General features: G+C 42.7%; 1 protein-coding gene across 1 annotated transcript in view; it reads left to right on the top strand.

The window, feature by feature from the left end:
* Positions 1–21,169, top strand: part of ERGIC3 (ERGIC and golgi 3) — a 334,632-nt gene that overhangs the window by 234,192 nt on the left and 79,271 nt on the right. The window contains exon 11 of the mRNA XM_086932316.1: positions 19,191–19,327. Within this exon, the coding sequence (XP_086788442.1) occupies positions 19,191–19,327 (137 nt within the window). The remainder of the gene's footprint in view (positions 1–19,190; positions 19,328–21,169) is intronic.

The raw sequence follows: 21,169 nt of genomic DNA, 5'->3' as shown, positions 1-21,169 counted from the left end.
GTTCCGTGGCCTCATCTACCTCCTGTGCCGACATCGGGAGGAGTCTGGCGCTCATAAGAACAAGCCTTACATACTCTTCTATCTCCTGTGCCAGTACTTCCTCAGCTAGGGTGGGGGGCGAGCATGCCTCGACAGAAAGTTGTCTGGATTGCGAGAGCCCTGTCTGCACACAGTGTTGAAATTGTACTCTTGAAGCTGTAGAATCAATTTCTTGATTTGCGGTGGCAGTTTGGATGTGAATCCCTGAATTTGCTTAATCAGTGGCTTGTGGACTGTGAAAGTGGGTTTATACCAATACAGATGGAATTGGTGGCACACGCCATTGCACCGCGATGGCTTCTCTTTATGCATTCAAGTACCTTTGTTAATTCGGAGTCATTGCATGGCTGGTGTAGGTGACTGGGGTCTACTCCCTCCTTCTCCATGATGCTGGTATAGCATTGCTCCTAGTCTTGATCGGCTTGCAAACACTGCTACCTTGTACGTCTTTTTTGGGTCATAGTAGGCAAGTGTGGTTTCAGTGGACAGCGCCACTTTAGTGTTCTTGAATGCAGTCAGTTGGGATTCAACCCAGACCCATGATGTTGAGCTCTTGAATAGCTCCCTGAGCTGTGCGGTGAGGTCAGCGAGGTTCAGGATAAACTGACTGCAATAAGTCACCATACCTAGGGAGCTCCTTACTCCGTAGACCGATGTGGGGGCAGGCACTGGTATGTCATTCACTTTGCCTGGGTCGGGGGAAAACCTTTCTTTTGGTAAATTGTATCCAAACAAACATATGATCATTCTGAAGAAGTCACATTTTTCCTGATGGAGGGTGAGGCCTTATTCTTGTAGCTGGAGGAAAATGACCGCAGCCGGGCCAGGTGGCTCTACTGTTAGGGCGTGCACCAGGAGTTTCTCACTGATGTTCAGTACACCAGGGAGCCATGAGAGTAGTTCTCGTATTATGTTTTTTAAAACCTTAGCCGCGCTGGACACACCAAACCTCAGTCTCCACTTGCGTCAAAGTGGTTATGTGCCGTGTGTCAGGATGAAGAGGTATTTGGTGATACCCGCCCGTAACTCCATCTTGGAAAAGCACTTTGACCTGGCCAGCTCCGGAGATTGTGTTGTCAATTATGGGAGTCAGGTGCCACTCGCTTTTGATTGCCGAGTTAGGTATTCTCATGTCAACACATCCTCACAGCGTCTGTTCGTTTTAGCTTTTTGGCCACTATTATTGGGGAGACCCAGAGTTGAGTTCAGTGACTTTCTCAATGATTCACATTTCATCCAGTTGCCTGTGCTCCTGTTTCACCTTGGGTCACATGTGAAAAGCCACTCTCCTGTAGCAGAGTGGGACAGGTTCAATTGACTTGCCAATGTGGAGGCAAACTGAGCTATTCTTGAAGCACTCAATTCCGCTGAAGAGTGCGGAGAACTCCTGCAACAGCATGTCTAATTCTGCGACATGAACTGAAAAAGCAAACCGGATGAGGCTGAGACCTTGTGATGTAGACAGCCAGCGAGGAATCCCGTCCCCTCCTGGGATACGAACACTTTAGCCTGCGCATCGGAGTGAACCTTAATGCACGTGGGCCAGGGACTTGGAGACTTGGGCAATGACTTGTAGATGTCTGTGGCCATCAGGTTGATGTAGGCCCCTGTGTCAATGAGTGCCGTGACCGGGAAATAAGGATGCAGAGATTGGGCTGGGGTGCATGGCTCCTAAGTGAGCTACGTGGATGCTATGTTACTAACCCTTGCTCATTATTATCCATATCACTATGCTCTTGTGTTATTTGGTTCGGCATCAGCCCAATGTTTCTGCTGAGGCTTTTCGGTGGAACAGCACACCTCTGCAAAATGGTTTAACTTTACGCACACCGTGCACTTCTTTCCAGCAGCTGGGCAATCCCCCATGAGTGGGTATTAGCTGCCACACCACCGAAATGGGCATGCAGGTGCTGGGGTCTTGTTGGGAATTCGCTTGGTCTGTGGGCCGTCTTTCTGAAGTGCTTTAACTGGTTCGACCTTTACTAATTTTTGCAGGGCTGGTTCAATGTATGAAGCTCTGGCTTCAGACAGCTCTTTGGTTCAACCAAAAGCAAGTATGTCCTTCATCAGCTTGTTGGGAACCTGTAGGATCTGCTCTTGGAGCTTGGACAAAGCACACCCCTATGCAAATTGAGCTCTAATCTCATTGTCTGCACCTGGGAGGGTGCAGGTGCTGTCCAACTCTGTGATGCACGCAAAGAAGACATCAACAAATTATTCTGGGTTTTGGCAAGCTTGTCTAATAAGGAATCGCTCGTAATACGGATTGGGGTATGGTTCTAATTTGGAGATGATGGCATCCTTGAGGGATCATATACGTGCGGGGGTCCAGCTTCAGTGATAATCTTTGCTATGCTGCATATGTCTGCCCCCAGCAGATGCAGAAGAAGTGCCCGTTTTCTTTCTCTGGTGACACCACAGGCCAAAAAATACTTTTTGAGATGGTCCACTCAGTCTTTGCCAAAAGCAGCTTGGATGGGAACGGGTCGATAACTAGGAATGGCTCCAGGGCTGGGATAGAAGCCATAGGTGCAATAGCGTGGCACTGCCACTGATGGAGACTGATGAGTTGAGGTAAACCTTTTATCTATAATAAATCTCCTCACACTTTGACCTTTAATGCTGGGCCGTATTTCTTTTCACACAGTAGTAACAGTAGTAGATTATGAAGCAAGGAGCGTTTATGGGAATAAATCTACTCAATTTCTGACAGTTTTGCAAGTGTGTGCCATGCATAAACAGTATTTACTATAAAATTGAATTGTGCTGTTGGTGTTGGCACAGCTCTAACTATTACTGTGTTTAAAGGCGCAGGTGCTGCCATTTCCACTTCTATTGAATCTGATGGCATTCTGTACAGTGCATTGTACCGCATGTAAACCTGCTTCACTTGAGCTGCATAAAAATAATGTTAATCATTAGGAATCGCATAGCCACTTCTAGAATATGAGAGCCATGATAAATCTTGATGGCCTCAGTTGGTTATTTATCCTATATAAACTTTGACTGCATAGAACAAATCTGTTGAAAAAAAATCCTTCATAAGGGAAATGGGTGTAGGGTTAAATATACACTTTTAACGAATGTTGCTCCTGGTCTCATTGAAAGAGGGACCATACGCCATTGTTTTGCTTTTTATATTTGAGGCAACACTGACCCATAGTCCTCCCTCAACACAGTATCCATATCAAAATGGATTATAACCCCGAGATATCTGGCGTTTCTGTTGATCTTATATTTCTGTCTTAATTTCTTCTAAAGTGAGGGGCACATTTAGAGGCTCACTTTCTGCATCTTCAGGCCAAATATTCTTGGAGGGAGTCATCTTTATTTTTCTGTCTAGCCACATAGAGATATATATAATATTCACAAAACTGTACCGTTATTTCCTCTGAGGGGAAACAGCAAACACCGTCAGTGGCCTCTATCTCTATTATGTCTTTTGAATGCCCACTTAGGAGCGAGAAGCTGTGTCCTGCTGGGCCTGTTAACCTTGTCATACTGGCAGCTCCTCATCTGTTTTCTCAAATATTTGATTTATCTAGCTGCTTGCTCTCAGTAGTGGGCAGGCGTGTCATACAGTTCTATCATTCCTTGTTGACCCCATTGATTGAACCTCTAACATTTTATTGGTATCTTCCAATTGAGTTATTGTGAATCTTAATGATTAAAGTATGCCTCCTTGTTTGACCCTACTGACTCCCCTGATATAGGCCTTGAACGCCTCCCATATAACTTAGAACCGTGACATTGAGCCAGTGTTGTGTTTAAAGAACCCAATGATTCCTTGTCGGATCTCCAATCTAAACACTAGTCCACCCAGCACTGCAGATGGTAAAACCCAAGGCCTGGTTGTGTGTATTAAAGAAGGTAACTGTATTGTTGCAACCACTGGGGAATGATCCAAATATCTATCACCACTGCTTGTGTGCATATGTCTTTAAATGCAATGCAGTCATCAATGCAGGAGTAAGTATTATGTATTGAAGAGTAAACGTATATTCTTTTTCTGTAGGGTTAAAATGTCTCTAGAGATCCACCATTGAGAAGACCGCATGTGCCCTATAATCGATTGTACAAAAGACAATTTGCTAGCCCTCCCACTTATTTCGTCTCGCTTACAGCTCATGAGACTCACAAACAAAAGGCCAGATCAATTTGTTTGTATGGGTAATATTATTTAACCCTTTTACTCATATTTTTTATTGAAATTTATCAATTTCATGGGCAAGAAGAACACTTCATAAACACTTACAAAAACATTTACAAAAAATTACAAAAATATTTACACATATTTACACCAACTAAACACGTATCACATATACTGTACATCAACCAATAAGCAACAAACTTCTCATGTGAATGATATTTCATATACTGTACATCAACCAATAAGCAACAAACTTCTCATGTGAATGATATTTCTCAACTCTATGAAGAAACGAATAATAATTGATTTTTGAGAGCTAATCGAACCAATGTTAACCAGATAAGGTATACAAGCAATGTCTACGGCAGTAATCAGAAGGCAAATCAAATTCTTTCCAACAAAAAATGATTAAACCCTAAAAGGGGGGCACTGATTCAGGAATTTATCTGCCGTTTTGCCGACGCGTTTCGAATCTGTAGTTAGTTACAGATTCTCCTCAGGGCTCTCTCAGTGTTATTAATTCTGCACAAGAAATAAAAAGAGGAAGTTTGTTTTCAGAGTTTGTCAGTCATTATTGCAAAAGACCCCCTGCTATTGCTGTGCTAAAACGGGTTGGTTTACCTTTGCATCCAATGCGGAGGGCTCTCGTGGGTTAGATTGGGCACGAAAGGCTGTGCATCACAAATCAAATGGGATGGGGCTTTAGTTCTGTAAAACATTAATTCACAGGCTCAAAAGGCCATCTAAAGCGGAACCAAGTGACTACTACAGACCCAAAGCGGCACGTTCATACCTCAATCGAGTCTGGCGTTGATCTCTACATCAATTCCTCATTCGGCTCGTTTTGCTTAGTTACTGTGACCTATGAAAACATTAAGGTCGCGCTCAGTTTCGGTCTTTATTGTGCTGTTTGGACATTAGTGGAAGTAAGGTGAAATTGTTTTAAAGGACACATACCTAAGGTTTCGGATTTTCGCACAGGGCGGCGGTCGCCATGCCGTGTGTTTGGTTTCTTCGTAAAACCGATCTCAATTAGTAGCGGGAATGAGTGTTCCTTGTCCTTCTCAGCAGCGCTGCTTACTCGCGCTATAAGACAAGAGTGGGGAGGGTAGGGGTTAACTTAATCTTTGCCACGGAGCGCTGCCAGTGGAATACTGTGTCATCTCGTCGGAGCGTGACTCGCACTCACCTTACTATCGCACAGGCGGACCAGGAACTGCTTGCGTTGAAGACGCCTGGTGGCTGTAGCGGGTGCTTACATCATAGTGAACCAGGTGCATGGCATTCTGGGAGTTGTAGTTCAGTGGGGGAACGTTATAGTCTTGAAATTTCGGAAAGTGCGTTTAACCCCGTCTGAGTAGTGTTGAATTTTAATATTAGATAAGCTTCTTTTTTCAGTAAGATTTGATCTGCATTCACTCCTGCTTTAAGTTGATTGATATTGTAGAGCACGGTCCACTTGAACTCGTTGTCGCCGTGTTGTTTGTCGACGTAATGTTGCACAAGGGGCGCAGTTAGTACTTTGTTTTTGACCCGTGATCTGTGCTGTGTCATACGGGTATTGACCTGCTGGTTGGTCTTGCCAATATAGATTTTATTGCAGGGACAAGTTATGGCGTAGACGACATTTTTTGTCTTGCAATTGGTAAAATTGGTGTGAGACCAAGATGTGTTGGAATGTTGAAAAATCGTGCCCTCAATGGTTGTATCGCACGCGATACAATTCCCACATCTGTGGTGTCCCTCGATGGGTTTTAGGCCCCATTTAGATATCAAGTCACTTTTCGGTTTTTCTAGTCTGATGTCTGCACGGACTAGTTGTTGACCAATGTTCTGATTCCTTCTAAAGGCGAATATTGGGCGGGGGATGGGTGTCTCCAATTGTTCCAACAAATGCCAATTTTTTAATACCAATTGACGTATGTTGTGGGTTTCAGCACAGAATGTCGTCACGCATACTAAGTTCTCAAGGTCCCGTTTGGCCTTTATTTCAAGGAGGCTCTCTCTTGGAGTGCAACGTGCTCTTTTGAAAGAGTGTTTAAGAAGCTTTTTGGGGTATCCCCGTTGTGTCAATTCTTCGCAGAATTTTGATCCATGTTGGTCAAATTTTGCCAGCTCTGAACAATTCCTCCTGATTCGAAGGAGTTGCCCATATGGCAGGTTTGCCCTTAAGTTCCTGGGGTGTGAGCTCCCATAGTGGAGTATGGTATTCCGGTCTGTCGCTTTTTTGAAAAGGCAAGACTTAAGGGACCCATCCACATCTCCTACTTCCACATCTAAGAATGTCATTTTGACATTACTTGAGTCAATTGAAAATTTAATGTCCATGTGTCTATTATTGAGCCACTGGTGAAAGTCACTCAACTCGGTGTGGCTCCCCTGCCACAGGAGCCACACGTCGTCAATGTAACGATACCAGTGCACAATGTGGTTCATGAAAGGGTTGTCGGCCTCCACATACTTTTTCTCGTACTCAGCCATATAGAATACGGCCATTTCGGGGGCATAAGGGCACCCCATCGCGGTGCCCTTGATTTGCATAAAAAAGTCGTTGTTGAAACGGAAATAGTTTTTTTTGAGGGTTATTTCAGCCAATCGTAAAATGAACGATGTTGGGACCCTGTGAGGTCTTTCCCTTAGGTCTAAATAGAGTTCCAGAACCTCCAACGCCTCGTCTTGTGGTATCTGGGTATAAAGGGACGTCACGTCCATGGTGACCATAAGTTGTGATGCCCGGTCGAACGGGGTCCCTTCTACCTTAACCAGGAAGTCAGTGGTGTCTCTTAGGTAGGACTTCACATTTGTTACAAAGGGCTTCAAGAAGAAGTCTATATACTTAGACAGGGGCTCGAGGCATGAATCGCAGCCAGAAACTATTGGTCGCCCCGGTGGGTTCGACAAGTTCTTATGGATCTTTGGTAAGAAATATGCCACAGGAGTTCGTGGGCATTTCTTAACCAAAAACTCACTTTCTTTTGGGCCTAGAAAGCCACTATCTTTGCCTATTTGGACAATCTCTGTGATTGAAGCCTGAATCTCTTGCAGCGGGTCCTCCTGCAGTTTCCTATACCATTCTTGGTTGTTTACTTGCAGTGCCCCTTCCGCTAGATATTGTTCTCTGGGCCATATCACTACCGCTCCGCCCTTATCGGCTTGTTTGATAATCAAAGAATGATCTTCTTTCAGATTTTTAAGGGCCAAACGTTGTCCCTTTGAGATATTTTGCTTGACAAATTTGTGTCTGTTCTCAAGTTTGGTAATTGAGGACAACAAGACTTGTTCAAACGCATATACCTGTTTCGGAATATTTTGGTTTGGTACAAAGGTGGACTTATTCCTAAGGCCCGTCGTTTCCATACTGTTACTGGGGGGTTGATTAGCAAAAAAGACTTTTAGTCTAATTTTGCGGCAAAATTCTATTGCCTCTAGTTTGATTTTAGTGAAATCAGTCTGTTTAGTTGGTACAAATTTAAGTCCTAAATTAAGGACAGATTCTTCCTCCTTCGTAAGAATCTTAGTAGATAAGTTCACTATGGTGGAAGCGCCCACTACGTTTTGTAATAGTTCCTCCTGGTTCGCATTTCCCATGCCGGTTTGAATCTTACCTTTTGTTGTTGGCCTTTCTCTAAAAAAGGAGTTTGTTTCTTATTACTGGTCCCTCTTGCTTCAGAGCCAGAAGACTCTGAGGATGATGTCTCAGAGAATGTTTTAAAAACCAGTCTGGTGTACAGCGTTGAGTGCCTGGGTGCCATCTTGGCAGTTGCAAAACAGTCTAAATTTATATTCCTTAATCCCCAGAATGGAGGATAAGGGGAAAATATTATGGCCAATCTATGAAGTTAACCCCGGGGCCCAGCAATGCCGGGTGATCAATGTGCAAGTCAATCTGAATTGCACATGCTCAGTCAAGTCCAGGGATGTGGACAAACGTAGGCCTCTTCTCTAGAGTTCAATGGGCTTGTTCTAACACCAATATATGAGAGGATTAGTCTTCTCCAAACAGTGATATCAACGGCTTCTGTATATTCTACACCGTCAGTTGTGTATTAGTTGACTCGTGTACGCCTTTTAAGCACATGTTATTGCAACAGGATCTCAATTTCAGGTCCTCATTTTTCGTTCGTACACTGGCAAGCTCATTTTCAGTTTGGTCAATCATTTTAGCATATGTGGTGAACTCATCCTCCACCTTAGTAATACGCTGTTCAGACATATCTTGGTGCTCAACCCATTTATTCTTTCTTTCAGTTAGTCGGTCCAACACAGCCAGTTAGGGTGTCAATTTTTGCGTTGTTTATTGTGAGGCTCTGCTTAATATCCAATACAAACCTTTTCTTGTCCATATCATCAGAATCTTTATGATCGTGCTCCAGGGTAGTGGTCAAACTCATTGTGTGGAGTGCGAAAGATGGAGGGCGTTCTCGGATCTCGTCCCACCTTGTTTTTCTGATAGACAACTCCCACCACCGGATGTTTCAGAGAAGCAGCACCTTCTGCATCCACTTTGTGGTGCTGTTAGGAGGACTATGTTTATTAGCTTCTGTGGCTATGTATCGGTGGTGAATCTAGACACCCCCATATCAGGGATCCCCCCTAGTATCCATCAACCATTCTCTGTGGGGTACCCGCAGCTGACAGTCCATTGTAGTTCAGTGCCCCGGACAGGGCTGCTCCAGCCATCATCCTTGTTGTTTGAGGGCCTCGCCATGTACAAATCTGCTCTTGGACTCACCTCATCATTTGGACGAAGTGCCCAGATCCCTCAACACTGGGCCTTGATGCCAGGTCATCTCGTTCTCCACTCATTGATTCTGGCCATCGAGGGGGCAGCAGCTGCTCCTAGCATACCTTACCTTGTCATGTACGCTGCTGGGTCCAGCTAATCTTTCTCTCTTCTTCTAATCATGCTCCATGTCTGACTGGTCCAAACCATTATTTTCCCCTACCCACTCAGGCCACCACAATACAATGATGACAGCGTGCAATGGTCTCTCACTACTTCACACAGCTCCTAATCCATCCAAGGCCCAAAGGTTCTTCCCACCAGTACAGGGCACAGGCTGTCTCATCTCATTTAAGATTCCATCAGTGCCGCAGCCTCTAGCACTTGGCTTCGATGTCCAGGACCGGAGTATAGTTATTAGATCAGTGCGACTCCGAAAGAATCAGACACCCCGAGGACAGAGCCACTTTATCTTTATCTAGCAGCTATGTTGGTTGATAGCTGTCAGGTGTCCCCCAGCACAACCTGGTTTTAATAATGTTTACATGCAAAATCTGTCGGCTCAGTGGACAGATGCTTCAACTGCAGGTACTTGTTCCCCCATTGTCCCAGGTTATCTCAGACTTTCATCCTTATTTCGATAAAATTAGTATTCTTGGGTTGAGTGCCAAAAGACCATTTTTGGTTGAACATTTGCTCCTCAGCTATTGATTTTTATTTCAACACAGATGCAAATAAAGTCATCATTAGATGGTACCTCACACCAAATGAGTCATTTACTCGAATTCATATATTATTAGGTGAGGGATGTATTTCATGTTGGGTTTTCTGCCACATGAAGCAAAAAAGAGCCCTTGACCAAAGTTGGGAAATTAGTGACACCCTGAGAGAAGGGATAACTACAACCTCCTTCAGACTCTTCACTCAGCAGGTTTGGGAGAGAGACGCGTTTAAGGAGGTCATGAATTAACAGCAGTAGAAATAATATTTGATCAAGCCTCAATCTGAAGGGTAAGATCTTGCCTGTATCAACCCGTGGATATTGAACCTGACCCTATTTCTCATAATTGCATGGAAAAGTGAGATAAATAACTGGGTCAGGAGTTGGGGGAGGTGGCGTGGAAGGCAATATACAAGAGAGCAGTAAATGTCTCCATTTGTACAAAACGCAAAGAATATGCCTTTAAGCTGATAACAAGATCATTTCTGAGCCAGGTCAGACTTTGAGCTATTTTCAAGGTGCTTGACACATAATGGAATGGTTGCCAAGAATGGCACCGTGATACACTGATACAGTGATACCAAATGGTAGTCTGGCCCTCAGGCAAGAGAGTTATGGGTAGCCATGCTGATGACTCGTATTTAAGAAACCACTGAAGCCTAATTCCAGACAATTGTTGGGCCAACTGGGGAAGGATAGATTCTGGTCCATGCATTCACCCATGGGACGTCTTCTTACTCAATTCCTCCTTGCAGGTAGACTAACATTGGCTCATTGTTGGAAACAGCTGTCCCCTCCACCACTTGGTCTGTTGCAGATAAAGATTTGGCATATTTATGTCACTGAAATACTAACAGCACTATTGGCAAGTAAAGTATCCAAATTTCAAACTGAAATCCATTCAGAACCTACATAAAAAGGCAAGTTGGAGAATGATGAATGGTGAGGGATCCCCCACCTGACAAGAAAGAGGTGCTACATCTGTATGTCTGGTTCACAGATCAAAGTGCTTTGGATGTGATCAAGAAACTTGATTATAACTAGTATAGGATTTACAATCTGTTGAACTTCCATACTTGTGATTGGGGCTATGTAGACACCTATGATGATAATGTACAGTGATTTCAGTCTACTTACTGATTTGATCCACCCCTCACTCCTTCACTCCCTCCTCCCTGGTATTGTCTTGTCCCTAATAGGTGTGCCTTACCCTCACCATTTAACGTCCGAGATTATTATGTAGGTACCTGTTCTGTTTCATTTTCTTTTGTTGATGGTTCGATGTTACAATATAAAGAGCAAAATAAAGCATAGGGAAAAAAAGAAAATTATTGGTTTGCTGCAAATTATCCAAAGTGTATGTACTTCTGTTATACTAAATAAAATATGTAGATTTTTTGTTTTGTGCAAGATTATAATTGTACTTTTTTTATTGATCGCAATACTGGTATTTTTTGAGTTCACAAGCATGTATTGTTCTTTTTGTGGGAATTGTACATACAGTAGATCAGTGTGAGTTTTATGAATATTTGTGTGTGGAATCTACTCCTCCCTAATGGTTATAAAAGTATTTTTTTAAAGTCCACAACAGAGTATGATAAAAAAAATTAGACCTCTATTATGAGCAAATCTACTTTGTATTGAAGATTTCAATATTGGTGGATGATCGACGTCTGCCCTAATGTTTCATTATTGATCAACAACTATCTAAACTTTGAAATCAATTCTCTCATTTGATATGATCCATGCAATTTTTACAAAGATGCCTAGAGCACCATTGTTATTAAGCTGAGAATGAGTTTAGGGCTTTTCAGAAGAATGTAAAAACACTCCAGGCTCAAGTGTTCTGCAGATGGTTGATAGATATGTATAATTTGGGTTCTACCCGTGAGCTCGAACCTCACAATGAAAAAATGGTAGATGAGAAGGGAATTTCTCTGATTGCGAAGTTTATAATGAACGTTGAGAAGTCATGCCTGTCTAAGTGTTGCACTAAATATTTTTCTTCCACTCTACCTTCAGGTTGAACCCAGCTATTGAGATAAATGAGAAGGTGTTTTGTTTTTAGAACTTGGCTGGTATTTCGAAGATGTAAAATGTCAGATTGCACTATGATTTCATTTGAATGTTTTTGGTTTAATTTGAAGCTATATAGGTGTAAAAACAAAAGATATGTGCAACTGAAGCCGATTTTTACATTGTTTACCGAAATGATTTGTAAATTGTCTGGATTAATGGAGATTAGTATGGGATACCATTCTGTTTGCAACAGCTATTAAAAATAATGTTCCCGTAAACTCCTGAATAACTTGCCTGACCCATTGGCCCCCCTGAAAGATAGGTGGGAAGGGGAAGTGGACGCCCTAGATGAACACGAATGGAATGAGGCGCTGGCGTCCCCTAAGGAGGTGGGCATCCCAGCTAGGCTGAGACTTGTACAGCTTAAGGTCCTCCACAGAGTATACTACACGAGAACACTTCTACATCGCATCCACAGAATACAACATCCTTTCTGTCTACGTGGCTGTGGGGAGGAGGGGTCCTTTTTTCACACACTCTGGGATTGCCCACGCATACAACAGTACTGGAGACAAATATTATGCACTGTGTCTCAGACTCTGGAGACCTCACTTCTCCCAGAACCGAGGCTATGTTTATTAAATGTGTGGGGACCGACTGACTTGTCCAGATGCGGCCAACTCTGGGTCACATTGGGCATGATAGTGGCTAAGAGAGATATTGCCCAGCGTTGGGGGGCGGCAGAACTACCGACGAAGTCGCAGTTGTGCATGAATATGGACAAGATGATGGTGACAGAGAGGGCAGTCTACTTGAGCCGCGCATGCCCTGGAAAGTGGAATAAGATATGGTCCCCATGGAATGTGTATCGCGGTGAAATTTGTGACCCTCTGCCAGAGGACGACCAGTTGGAATCGGATGATGAGGGGGGGGTAGGTTGAGGGGTAGAGGGAGAGTAGGGACGTTATACAGTTACACGTAGATGAAGGGATGTTGCCACCTTTCATGTAGGCCTGAACTCCTGACAACACATAGCAGCACGTACTGTCTTGGGACCTTTCATACGGCTAAATTGCACTACTATTTCTAGATGACCGCATTGCGATTTCCTGATTGTTATTTTTGTTAATTTCATAAAAACAAAACCTTAACTGATTTGCAACATGATATTGATTGTATACCTTTCACCCGACCGTATGATACACCTTTTCCTTCGCAGCATGAATATAACATGGACTTACTATATACATGACTTCCAATGCTCATTCATTAGCGGCCGGCCCTTTGGGTTGTAGGCAAACTGCTGTGTAAATTTGTAAAGGTATAATAAAGGTTTTGGGAAAAAAAAAATGTTCCCTTCTTTTGGCAGTATTAGACCATCATGAGAAATTGTGGAACAATTGTTATTGCATAAATTCTGGAAGTAATGCAGGATTCTAGCATGTTGCTGTTTTATCGGGGATATCTAGGACCTCAAACTTCAGTATACAAGCAGACAATGTGGTTAAAACTAGACTGGACTCCTGTAAAGATGTATATATTGGGATTATTGGACAAAGATGATTTCTGGATAGATGGGAATGTGGCTGCTACATTGAGTTACATGCTGTTATTTCGATACACTGATATTTTATATCGATTGTATTTGATGGTAGGTTTTATTTAATTTGAAAATGTTTGTGGGCTCAGGCCTATTTGAAGATGTGTTGAGCGGCTGCGGAAAGTGGGCCGGACCATGTTGGATAAAGGTTTGCTAGAGACATACTATTATCTGGTGATGGCATTAGTTGTCTTATTTATTGGTGTATATATATATATATATATATATATATATATATATATATATATATATATATATATATATATATATATATGTAACGTGTGTGTGTGTGTGATTACCTTATAAAATTGTTTTTCTAAAGATCATGAAAATGTGTATAGTAGGCATGTGTTGCAAGAAATTAAAACACGTGACTGAATGTATCCTTAACGTAAACAATGACATCCAGCCTATAGTTTTCGTAATTAATTTACTTTTCATAGAATGGAGATAAACGATAATTTTATAACACGTGTGCACAAACTGTTTTATCTTGACGCATTAAACATATCCAGTAGCATCCTGGACAGTTCTAATGCTTAGTTACAAAAAAAAGATACCTTTAGCAGGTATTCCTTTATATTTAATTGTCTAAATCATACAGTTTACATTGCCTACTGCTGATGTTTTTCGACATGCCCTAATTGTATCTAGAACATCAGTTTAGTGCAAACTAAATTTTAAAATTGTGCACAGTGATAATAAAATGCTTACACAATTAACATAAAATCGTACTGTCCTTTGACGACTGTTAGCAATGCTAGATCCTGCCAAAAATATTCGTAATGCAAAGTTTATTTGGCCTAAGATTTGCATTTATTATTTCAATTATATTTTGCCTTCATTTACCTTATTACTAATGTTGGCAAGCTTTTTTGAGCTGTGTAGTCAATTTGCAAATATATTAGGTGAAGCAGCATTTACATTGAGAAAATAAAATGCATTGTAGTTAATTGCTCCATGAAGCTGCTCCACCTCTCACTGCAGGTGGGTCTTTACGGCCTTTGATGAATCCAAAACTATCCTTAGGTCGAGCCTGGGCAGCGCATGCGCTGCTCTGCGAGGTATGTTGTATTGAGGTAGGGACTTGAAGCTCTGCCCACATTTTTCATTGGCTTGTGTCATTGTCCACTGTAAACTGTGGCTATTCATTGGTCAAAAGCTTAGTAGTCCCTCCTTTATACCGCCTTGTCTCATTTTGTAACCTCCCATGGCAACACCCCCATGGGTGTTGCTCGGTAAGGCTTTAATTACAGCCTCCGACAATTATTTTCTCAAATACCTTCGTCCTGCCTGGTGTTGCAGGCAGGACACGCTCTGAACTAATGCTTTTTAGAAATTTTATAGCACACATTTGCAATGCAATAGGTCTCGCATTTGTGAGAAGATAAGCTATTATAAATGGCAATGCCTAATATTTATCTGTTTCAAAAACAACACATAAATAAAAGGCATTGTCTTTTACAATGCCAATAGCTTAAATTCTCATAAATACGAGACCTATTGCATTGCAAATGATTGCTTTTTTAATGTAGCCCCTAGCAACCTGCACTCTATTATTTATAGCTAATCCATTACAGAACTGACCGCGTAGACGACTACAATTTAGAGCAGAAGTGAGAAACTTCCATGTCAATGCACCCCATATTGAAGAAAGTGACCAATCCCCAACCGTTGGTTGAAACATTTTAAGCTGAAATACATTAACAGTGCCTTCTGTTCCAATAGATTTAAATGTGCCCCCGAGAAAGAGTGAAAAACTTGGATAGGACAAGAGGTGGAGCTAAAAAGTGTCCCCAGCCTCCTCCCGGACCATCATAAGTGTCTACCACCAGGGATAACAATGCAATTGTAAAACTGCTCCTTCCAGGCGTGTACATCAGGACCATGCAGAAGGATAGTGGTAAAAACCACCACAGCTGGGTGGTTATGATGCTGGTACTGCGCAGAAAAGAAGTGAGTTATGTTCATGACTGAGGTTGTGGTTACCAAGCAGCAGCAGTTTCTCACGTAATGCCGCTAATAGACCCTTCCACTCCCACTAAACCGTATTGAGAGTGGAGACGACACTCCCAGTCACACCCACAGCTACTCGTATTCATCTTTATAAATATCCCACATTGTCCGGACACTCTGCCATAAACCCCCCTCTTCTTGCCAGGAGACCGTTGCTGAGACACCTTGTGGCGTAACTTGACCGCAGATGTATTCATATAATACACAATTTAAAAAGTCGTGTCACAGGTGTTAAATCATTTATCTGTTCTCGTAAGGATTCATATGTTGATTACATTTTCATGAAGTAGAACAAAGAGTTACAATATTCGGCTTTTTTGACATTTTGCCTTTAATGATCAGTATTCCGTGAGGCCTTGAACTTGGGTATTCTGTGGGTGATCTGCCCTGCACAGATTCCCGGCCTAACTTGCTAACTGATAGCCTGTTGGTTGTTGTTCACCTCTAGCCAGCCTGGGCTGCAAGTGCTGTATTTGTCTTAGGATGCAACACAGTTTTCTTCTGTAACTAGACCTGCTGTCTGGCGTCCCAGAGCCACCAGAGTATAAAGCTGTCCTCTTCAGGGTAATTTTTGTGACTTCATTTTGCATTGAATGTCTTAACTAACACGTCCTTGAGGCTCCCCACTTTTTCCTTTTGGTCACCCTGTGCCTCCCTATGTGCAAACTGCAAGCTCCAGGGTATCCAGTATCCAGCTCGGGAACTTCCATATGACGACCACTGACAGATGAACCCAATCCTTGCCAAAGAACCCTGGGACTTATAAGTTGATTAGCACTTGGTCGTGGCTATGTTTATCTTTCTTCTGGACTTTTCTACTGCAGTATATGCAAATCAGCCCTTCTCTAATGGAACCTAGGAATGATTTTTGACCAGATCCTTCATGTTGTACATAATAGTCTTGCCACCTTAGTCATACTATCCTTTATGTAGATAAGTAACTCCCCTGCCAAGCTTGTAAGTTGTTGCCTCCCAAGTGAATCGCAGTGCTTGGCCGGCTTTCTTGCTTGCCCAGTCACTACGAGGACCAGCTTTTTCCATTTTATGCCTGGTGTGCCTAGCAAATGTAGTTTTGGATAGTGCGTGCTCGGCCTGTCCTTTGTATCCTCTTGTCGCTCATTGCTGTGTGCTTACCACATAAGAGTGACTAAAATACCAGGCTGTCTTTCATGCCACCCTTGTCATTTGCCAACATAAAGAAGGCCACTTTCTAAGTGTTATTCCTCACCTTTACAGCAGGCTACTTCTTACTAATGTTCTTTATGTATTTGACTACCATCCTCCCACTTTCATTCAGGTCTTCCTTGGGCATGCCCTACTGCTCTGCTGTAGTGCCTTTCCTAAAGGAGTGAGTGCCAAACTGAATGATTGTTAGGCCAGCTCTAAGACAAACCTTGTGCATGACAACAGTGAAGTGAAATTTGCTAAGGAATGTATAAGAACAATGGTGACCCTGTTGGCGGTGTGATAGCTACATAAGCATTTAAGAGACTTACCGGACAGGCTTTATGTGTTGCCAGACATATAGGGGGAATCTGCTTGCCCACTCCCTTCTTGATCAGGTTTTGACTTTCTGATCCATGTCACCAGAAAGTTGTCCTCTATATGCTCATCCAAGACCCTCTGGCATGCATCTTCCTCTGTCATTTTTCTCAGGAGCACTAACTCAGACTCTTTGAGGGCTCTGAAGAACACCAAGCTAAAGTCTGCCTTAAACAAGACTTTCTCCAGTGTTGTATGACACTTCAAATCTGTGGCCGTCATCATAAGTGCCTAGAGGTATTGCACTCCCTAGGTGGTCGAGCCTTTGCTTACTTTGTTCCTCACTCCTGCTGATTTCCTTTTTATGCGCCCTAGGCGCAGGGAGGTGCCTGGCTCCCATTCTGGCGGTCAAGCTTCGTGCTTACCTCGTTCTTCATTCCGGCTGATTTCCTTGTATGCGCTCTAAGCGCAGGGAGGTTCCTGGCTCCCATCTTGGTGGCGGCTATCTTAGGTCAGTCCACCGGAGCACTTTTTAATTTCCTTGTATGCGCATTAAGCTTGGGGAGGTGCCTGGCTCCCAGCCTCGGTTGCGGCCATTTTAGGTCAGTCCACCAATGTGCCTAGAGTGCTGCAGATCTCCTCCAGTTTTATTCTGGCTGACACTAGCTGCATTTTTAACCTTGTTTCTGCATTGATATTGTGTTTTATTCATTTTGTATTTTTAATCATTTATGCCTTTGGAACGGAGCGCTGGTGTCTCCGGTTCAAATTCTTAGTTTTTTTGCGAGTCCTAGTTCGGACGAAGCCATGCCATCTTAGAGGCGGGCCATATAGTGATGTCAGCTGCGCTGACACGCTGGATTTCGACTGCCTAGAGGGATTGCTCTCCTTATGTGCCGAGCTTTGTGCTTACTTTGTTCCTCACTGCTGATTTCCTTGTATGTGCCCTAGGCGCAGGAAGGTGCCTGGCTCCCATTCCGGTGGCCAAGCTTCGTGATTTATTCGAGCAGATTTCCTTGTATGCGCACTAGACACAGGGAGGTGCCTGGCTCCCATCTCGGTGGTCGCCATCTTGGGTCAGTCCACCGGAACACTTTTTAATTTCCTTGTATGCACATAAAGCGTGGGAAGGTACCTGGGTCATAGCCTCGGTGTCAGCTCATGGGGGCAGGGGGAGGGGAAGTTCTGGTTTTAACCAATTGATAGCTTGTCTGCAAGGAAACCTGTTTGATAGTTATTAAAGTTGGGTGTCTCTACACCTCATGCAACCTTATTAACCTTAAGCTTGCTTAAAGATAGCCATGTTTTTATCCCTTCATATGAAGTTGGAGGTAAAAGTGTGAATGTTTTTATGAAAAATGTCGGGAGGCTTGGGAGTAGGCCTGGGCAGAGAGAAAAAGTCAGAATAGGTCTCTAATTGGTATATCTATGTATTTTACCAGAATGTTGTCTTGTCTGTGAAATAACATAATCTTTCTGTGAAATTATTGATATTAGAACAACCGAATTGCGCATTAAAAGGTCCCACACATGTAATATCTATCTACACATTTGACTGGAAAAATACAGATCAAGTGAAGTTATATTTTCCTTCACCAGTGAAATTCAAGTTATGGTTAGCTGCTCAATCATCACGTACAGCCATCAACCTCCCACATCACTGGTGACATCACCCATCTTCGCACATTTTACATTAATGGATCTGTAATTGTTTGTGTATGTTTTGTTATTTACTGATCGTTTTCGTAATTGCTGGTTCATTTTTATCACGTCACCTCACATTCGGCCAAGCTCATCAGTTATGTGTACATATCTACTGTACAAGGCCTTTGGCCAAGAATATCAGGCGTTAAGTGTAGGACCCGTCCTTTGTCCAAGCCCAGCACTCATGCCTTATACTCAGTGACCCAAAAAGGCTCTTAACATCTTTTTTACTTTCTCACTACTTCCTCAGCAGGTAGAAAGGCCCACTTTCATTTTTAGTCCATTCATTACACCAATTATGAGTTTTATAACCATTACACCTTTAGAGTAGAACTCAGTGAAATTAAAATTACTGTGCCTAGAAATGTTCTATTTTATATCCACATTTTTGGTTGGTGCAGGATTACACTGCTTAGGCCGTACATATACTCATTGATGAGGTGATATGCAATGTTACCTATGATGCCGTTTGTGATACCGTCCATGACATCCTATGCCCCGGGGGCATGATTAGTACATTGGGGTATGATCATGTAGCTAAACATAACGTATTTCAGTGTTTTTTCAACTGAAAATAATATCTCTACTTTACCTTTAACTGTGGTTAAATCACTACCTCCGTTTACAAAGGGGACTCATTGACACAATTGCCCTAAAATGTTTGGAAAGGAAAGATGGACATAATCAGATCTGATATTTGTGATAATCATAGTTGATGTGTTCTTTTTATTCCTAGGTGGTGAGAACAAATCAGTTTTCAGTGACACGACATGAGAAAATTGCCAATGGCATCATTGGAGATCAAGGGTTGCCTGGTGTATTTGTGCTTTATGAACTGTCCCCAATGATGGTCAAACTTACAGAAAAACAAAGGTAAATGTGCAGTACACTTAAGTTTTTCTTTCAATATTAGTTTTAGTAATGATGAATTAAAACAATATTTCAGTTGTTGCTGCCCTAGTGTACAGCCCAGATAGCCCCATACAAAACCACATAAATACCCTCTAGTTCTTGAAACTTCATGCATCTTATAGTCCATAGCACATGTGAAATACATGAAAAGGAGCTAGAGAGGTCTGGCTAAGATTTTAGGGGTACTTCACATACTTCATAATCCTCTCTCCCTACCCCCCAAAAGTAAATATTTTCAACGTTATAAGAAGCCTCCTACTTTGAGAGGCGCATGGAGCTAAATGACTAAATCAAACTCAAAGTTGAATGCATCCTGAAATCACCTGTGCTTATTTTCTCCTTTTTCACCATTCCCTTCCATCTCCCCTTTCAAAGTCTCTGCTTTTGGCTTTGACACTTTTAGCACAGTCTCCTTCTTAGGTGGAGCCTGTGCAGCGCATGCGCTGCTCTGCGAGGCATGCTGTATTCAAGTATGGCCTTGAAGCTCCGCCCATATTTTTCATTGGCTTGTGTTGTTGTCCTTTGTAAATGCTGGCTTCTGATTCATTAATAGGCATGTTAGTCCCTTCTTAGTACTGCCTTGTCTTCATTTGTAACGTCCAATGAGGACTGGCCCTTTTACTTCTGTTGTTACACTGTATGTCTTATTTAGTCTGAGAGCACTATTTTCTTTAATGGGGTTCTCCTACTGCAGGCACAACATGCTTTTTCTGCAACATTCAGTGCGCCATGCGTGCTTTTCACTTTCCAAGCAGCCCAGGACAATGGCTGCTGCTTCTTGGAAATGAAATGGGTCTCGCATTTGCAAGAGTTTGAGCTATTGGCATTGTAAATGACAATGCCTTTTATTCATGTGTTAATTATCAAAACAGATAGATAAATAAAAGACATTGTCATTAACAATGCAAATACCTTAAACTCTTGCAAATGCGAGACCTATTACATTGCAAATGCTTGTTATAAATGTGCTGAGGTCAAGAGCAGATACAGAGAAAAGTTGATCCTCTTCTGTGATGGATAGTACATGATGTAAGGTGCTTGCTGAAGCAAACTCTTACATGGAGCGAGAGCCCAAATTCTGCCCCCATCTCCTCTTCCCCAACTTGTCCCTGAAATGGAGAGGTGGACTATCAGTGAGTCAAAAGAGCGAGCGTGTTAGCCAACAAGCATGTTCGCAGAGTGTGCATGTCCACAGTGTTGACATTAAAAAGAAACAGACAAACAGTACAGTAAGTTTTTTATTCTATATTAATCATATAGTGAAAGCCTTGTTTCATTTATTTAGCTGACTTGAGTTATACGTTTTTTAGTGCCCAGTTTCAAGCTATGAGGAGTTCTCTGCAGTCATTCCAGATAGTTAGAATTGCCGGTACCAACTAGAGTCTCCGTATACAATTCCTGCAATTTCAAAGTAGACCAGTTGGAATGAGGAATAACTGCAGACCTAGATTTAATGGGTTGGAATTCCATGCGATATTCCCAATTATGGGGAGAAAGAGGGTTAACACAGCCATTTGCCCCCTACCCCGCAGTAAATGTCTACAAGAACTGCTGTTCTGCACTGGGAGAGAGTACACAGGGGAGGGTGATGGAGAGCAGTGGAAAATGTTGACTGGCAGGCTGGGACATTGTATGCTCCCTAGGCATGCCTTGGTTGACATGGGTCTAGAGAATGTATCCAGGCTGCAGTGCAGCCCTTTTCTTATGCAGTTTTACTGGCAGTCTTCTTGGTCTTCCTTGCCTCCAAAGCCTTCTATGTTTCAGAAGACTGTTTTTTTTTGGGGGGGGGGGGGGACGGGGGGG

The sequence above is a fragment of the Lissotriton vulgaris genome, chromosome 7 (genome assembly GCF_964263255.1).
Source record: "Lissotriton vulgaris chromosome 7, aLisVul1.2, whole genome shotgun sequence".
Lineage (NCBI taxonomy): Eukaryota > Metazoa > Chordata > Amphibia > Caudata > Salamandridae > Lissotriton > Lissotriton vulgaris.
Note: the sequence above shows the minus strand (reverse complement) of the source record. Positions and strands in the feature narration are given on the sequence as shown.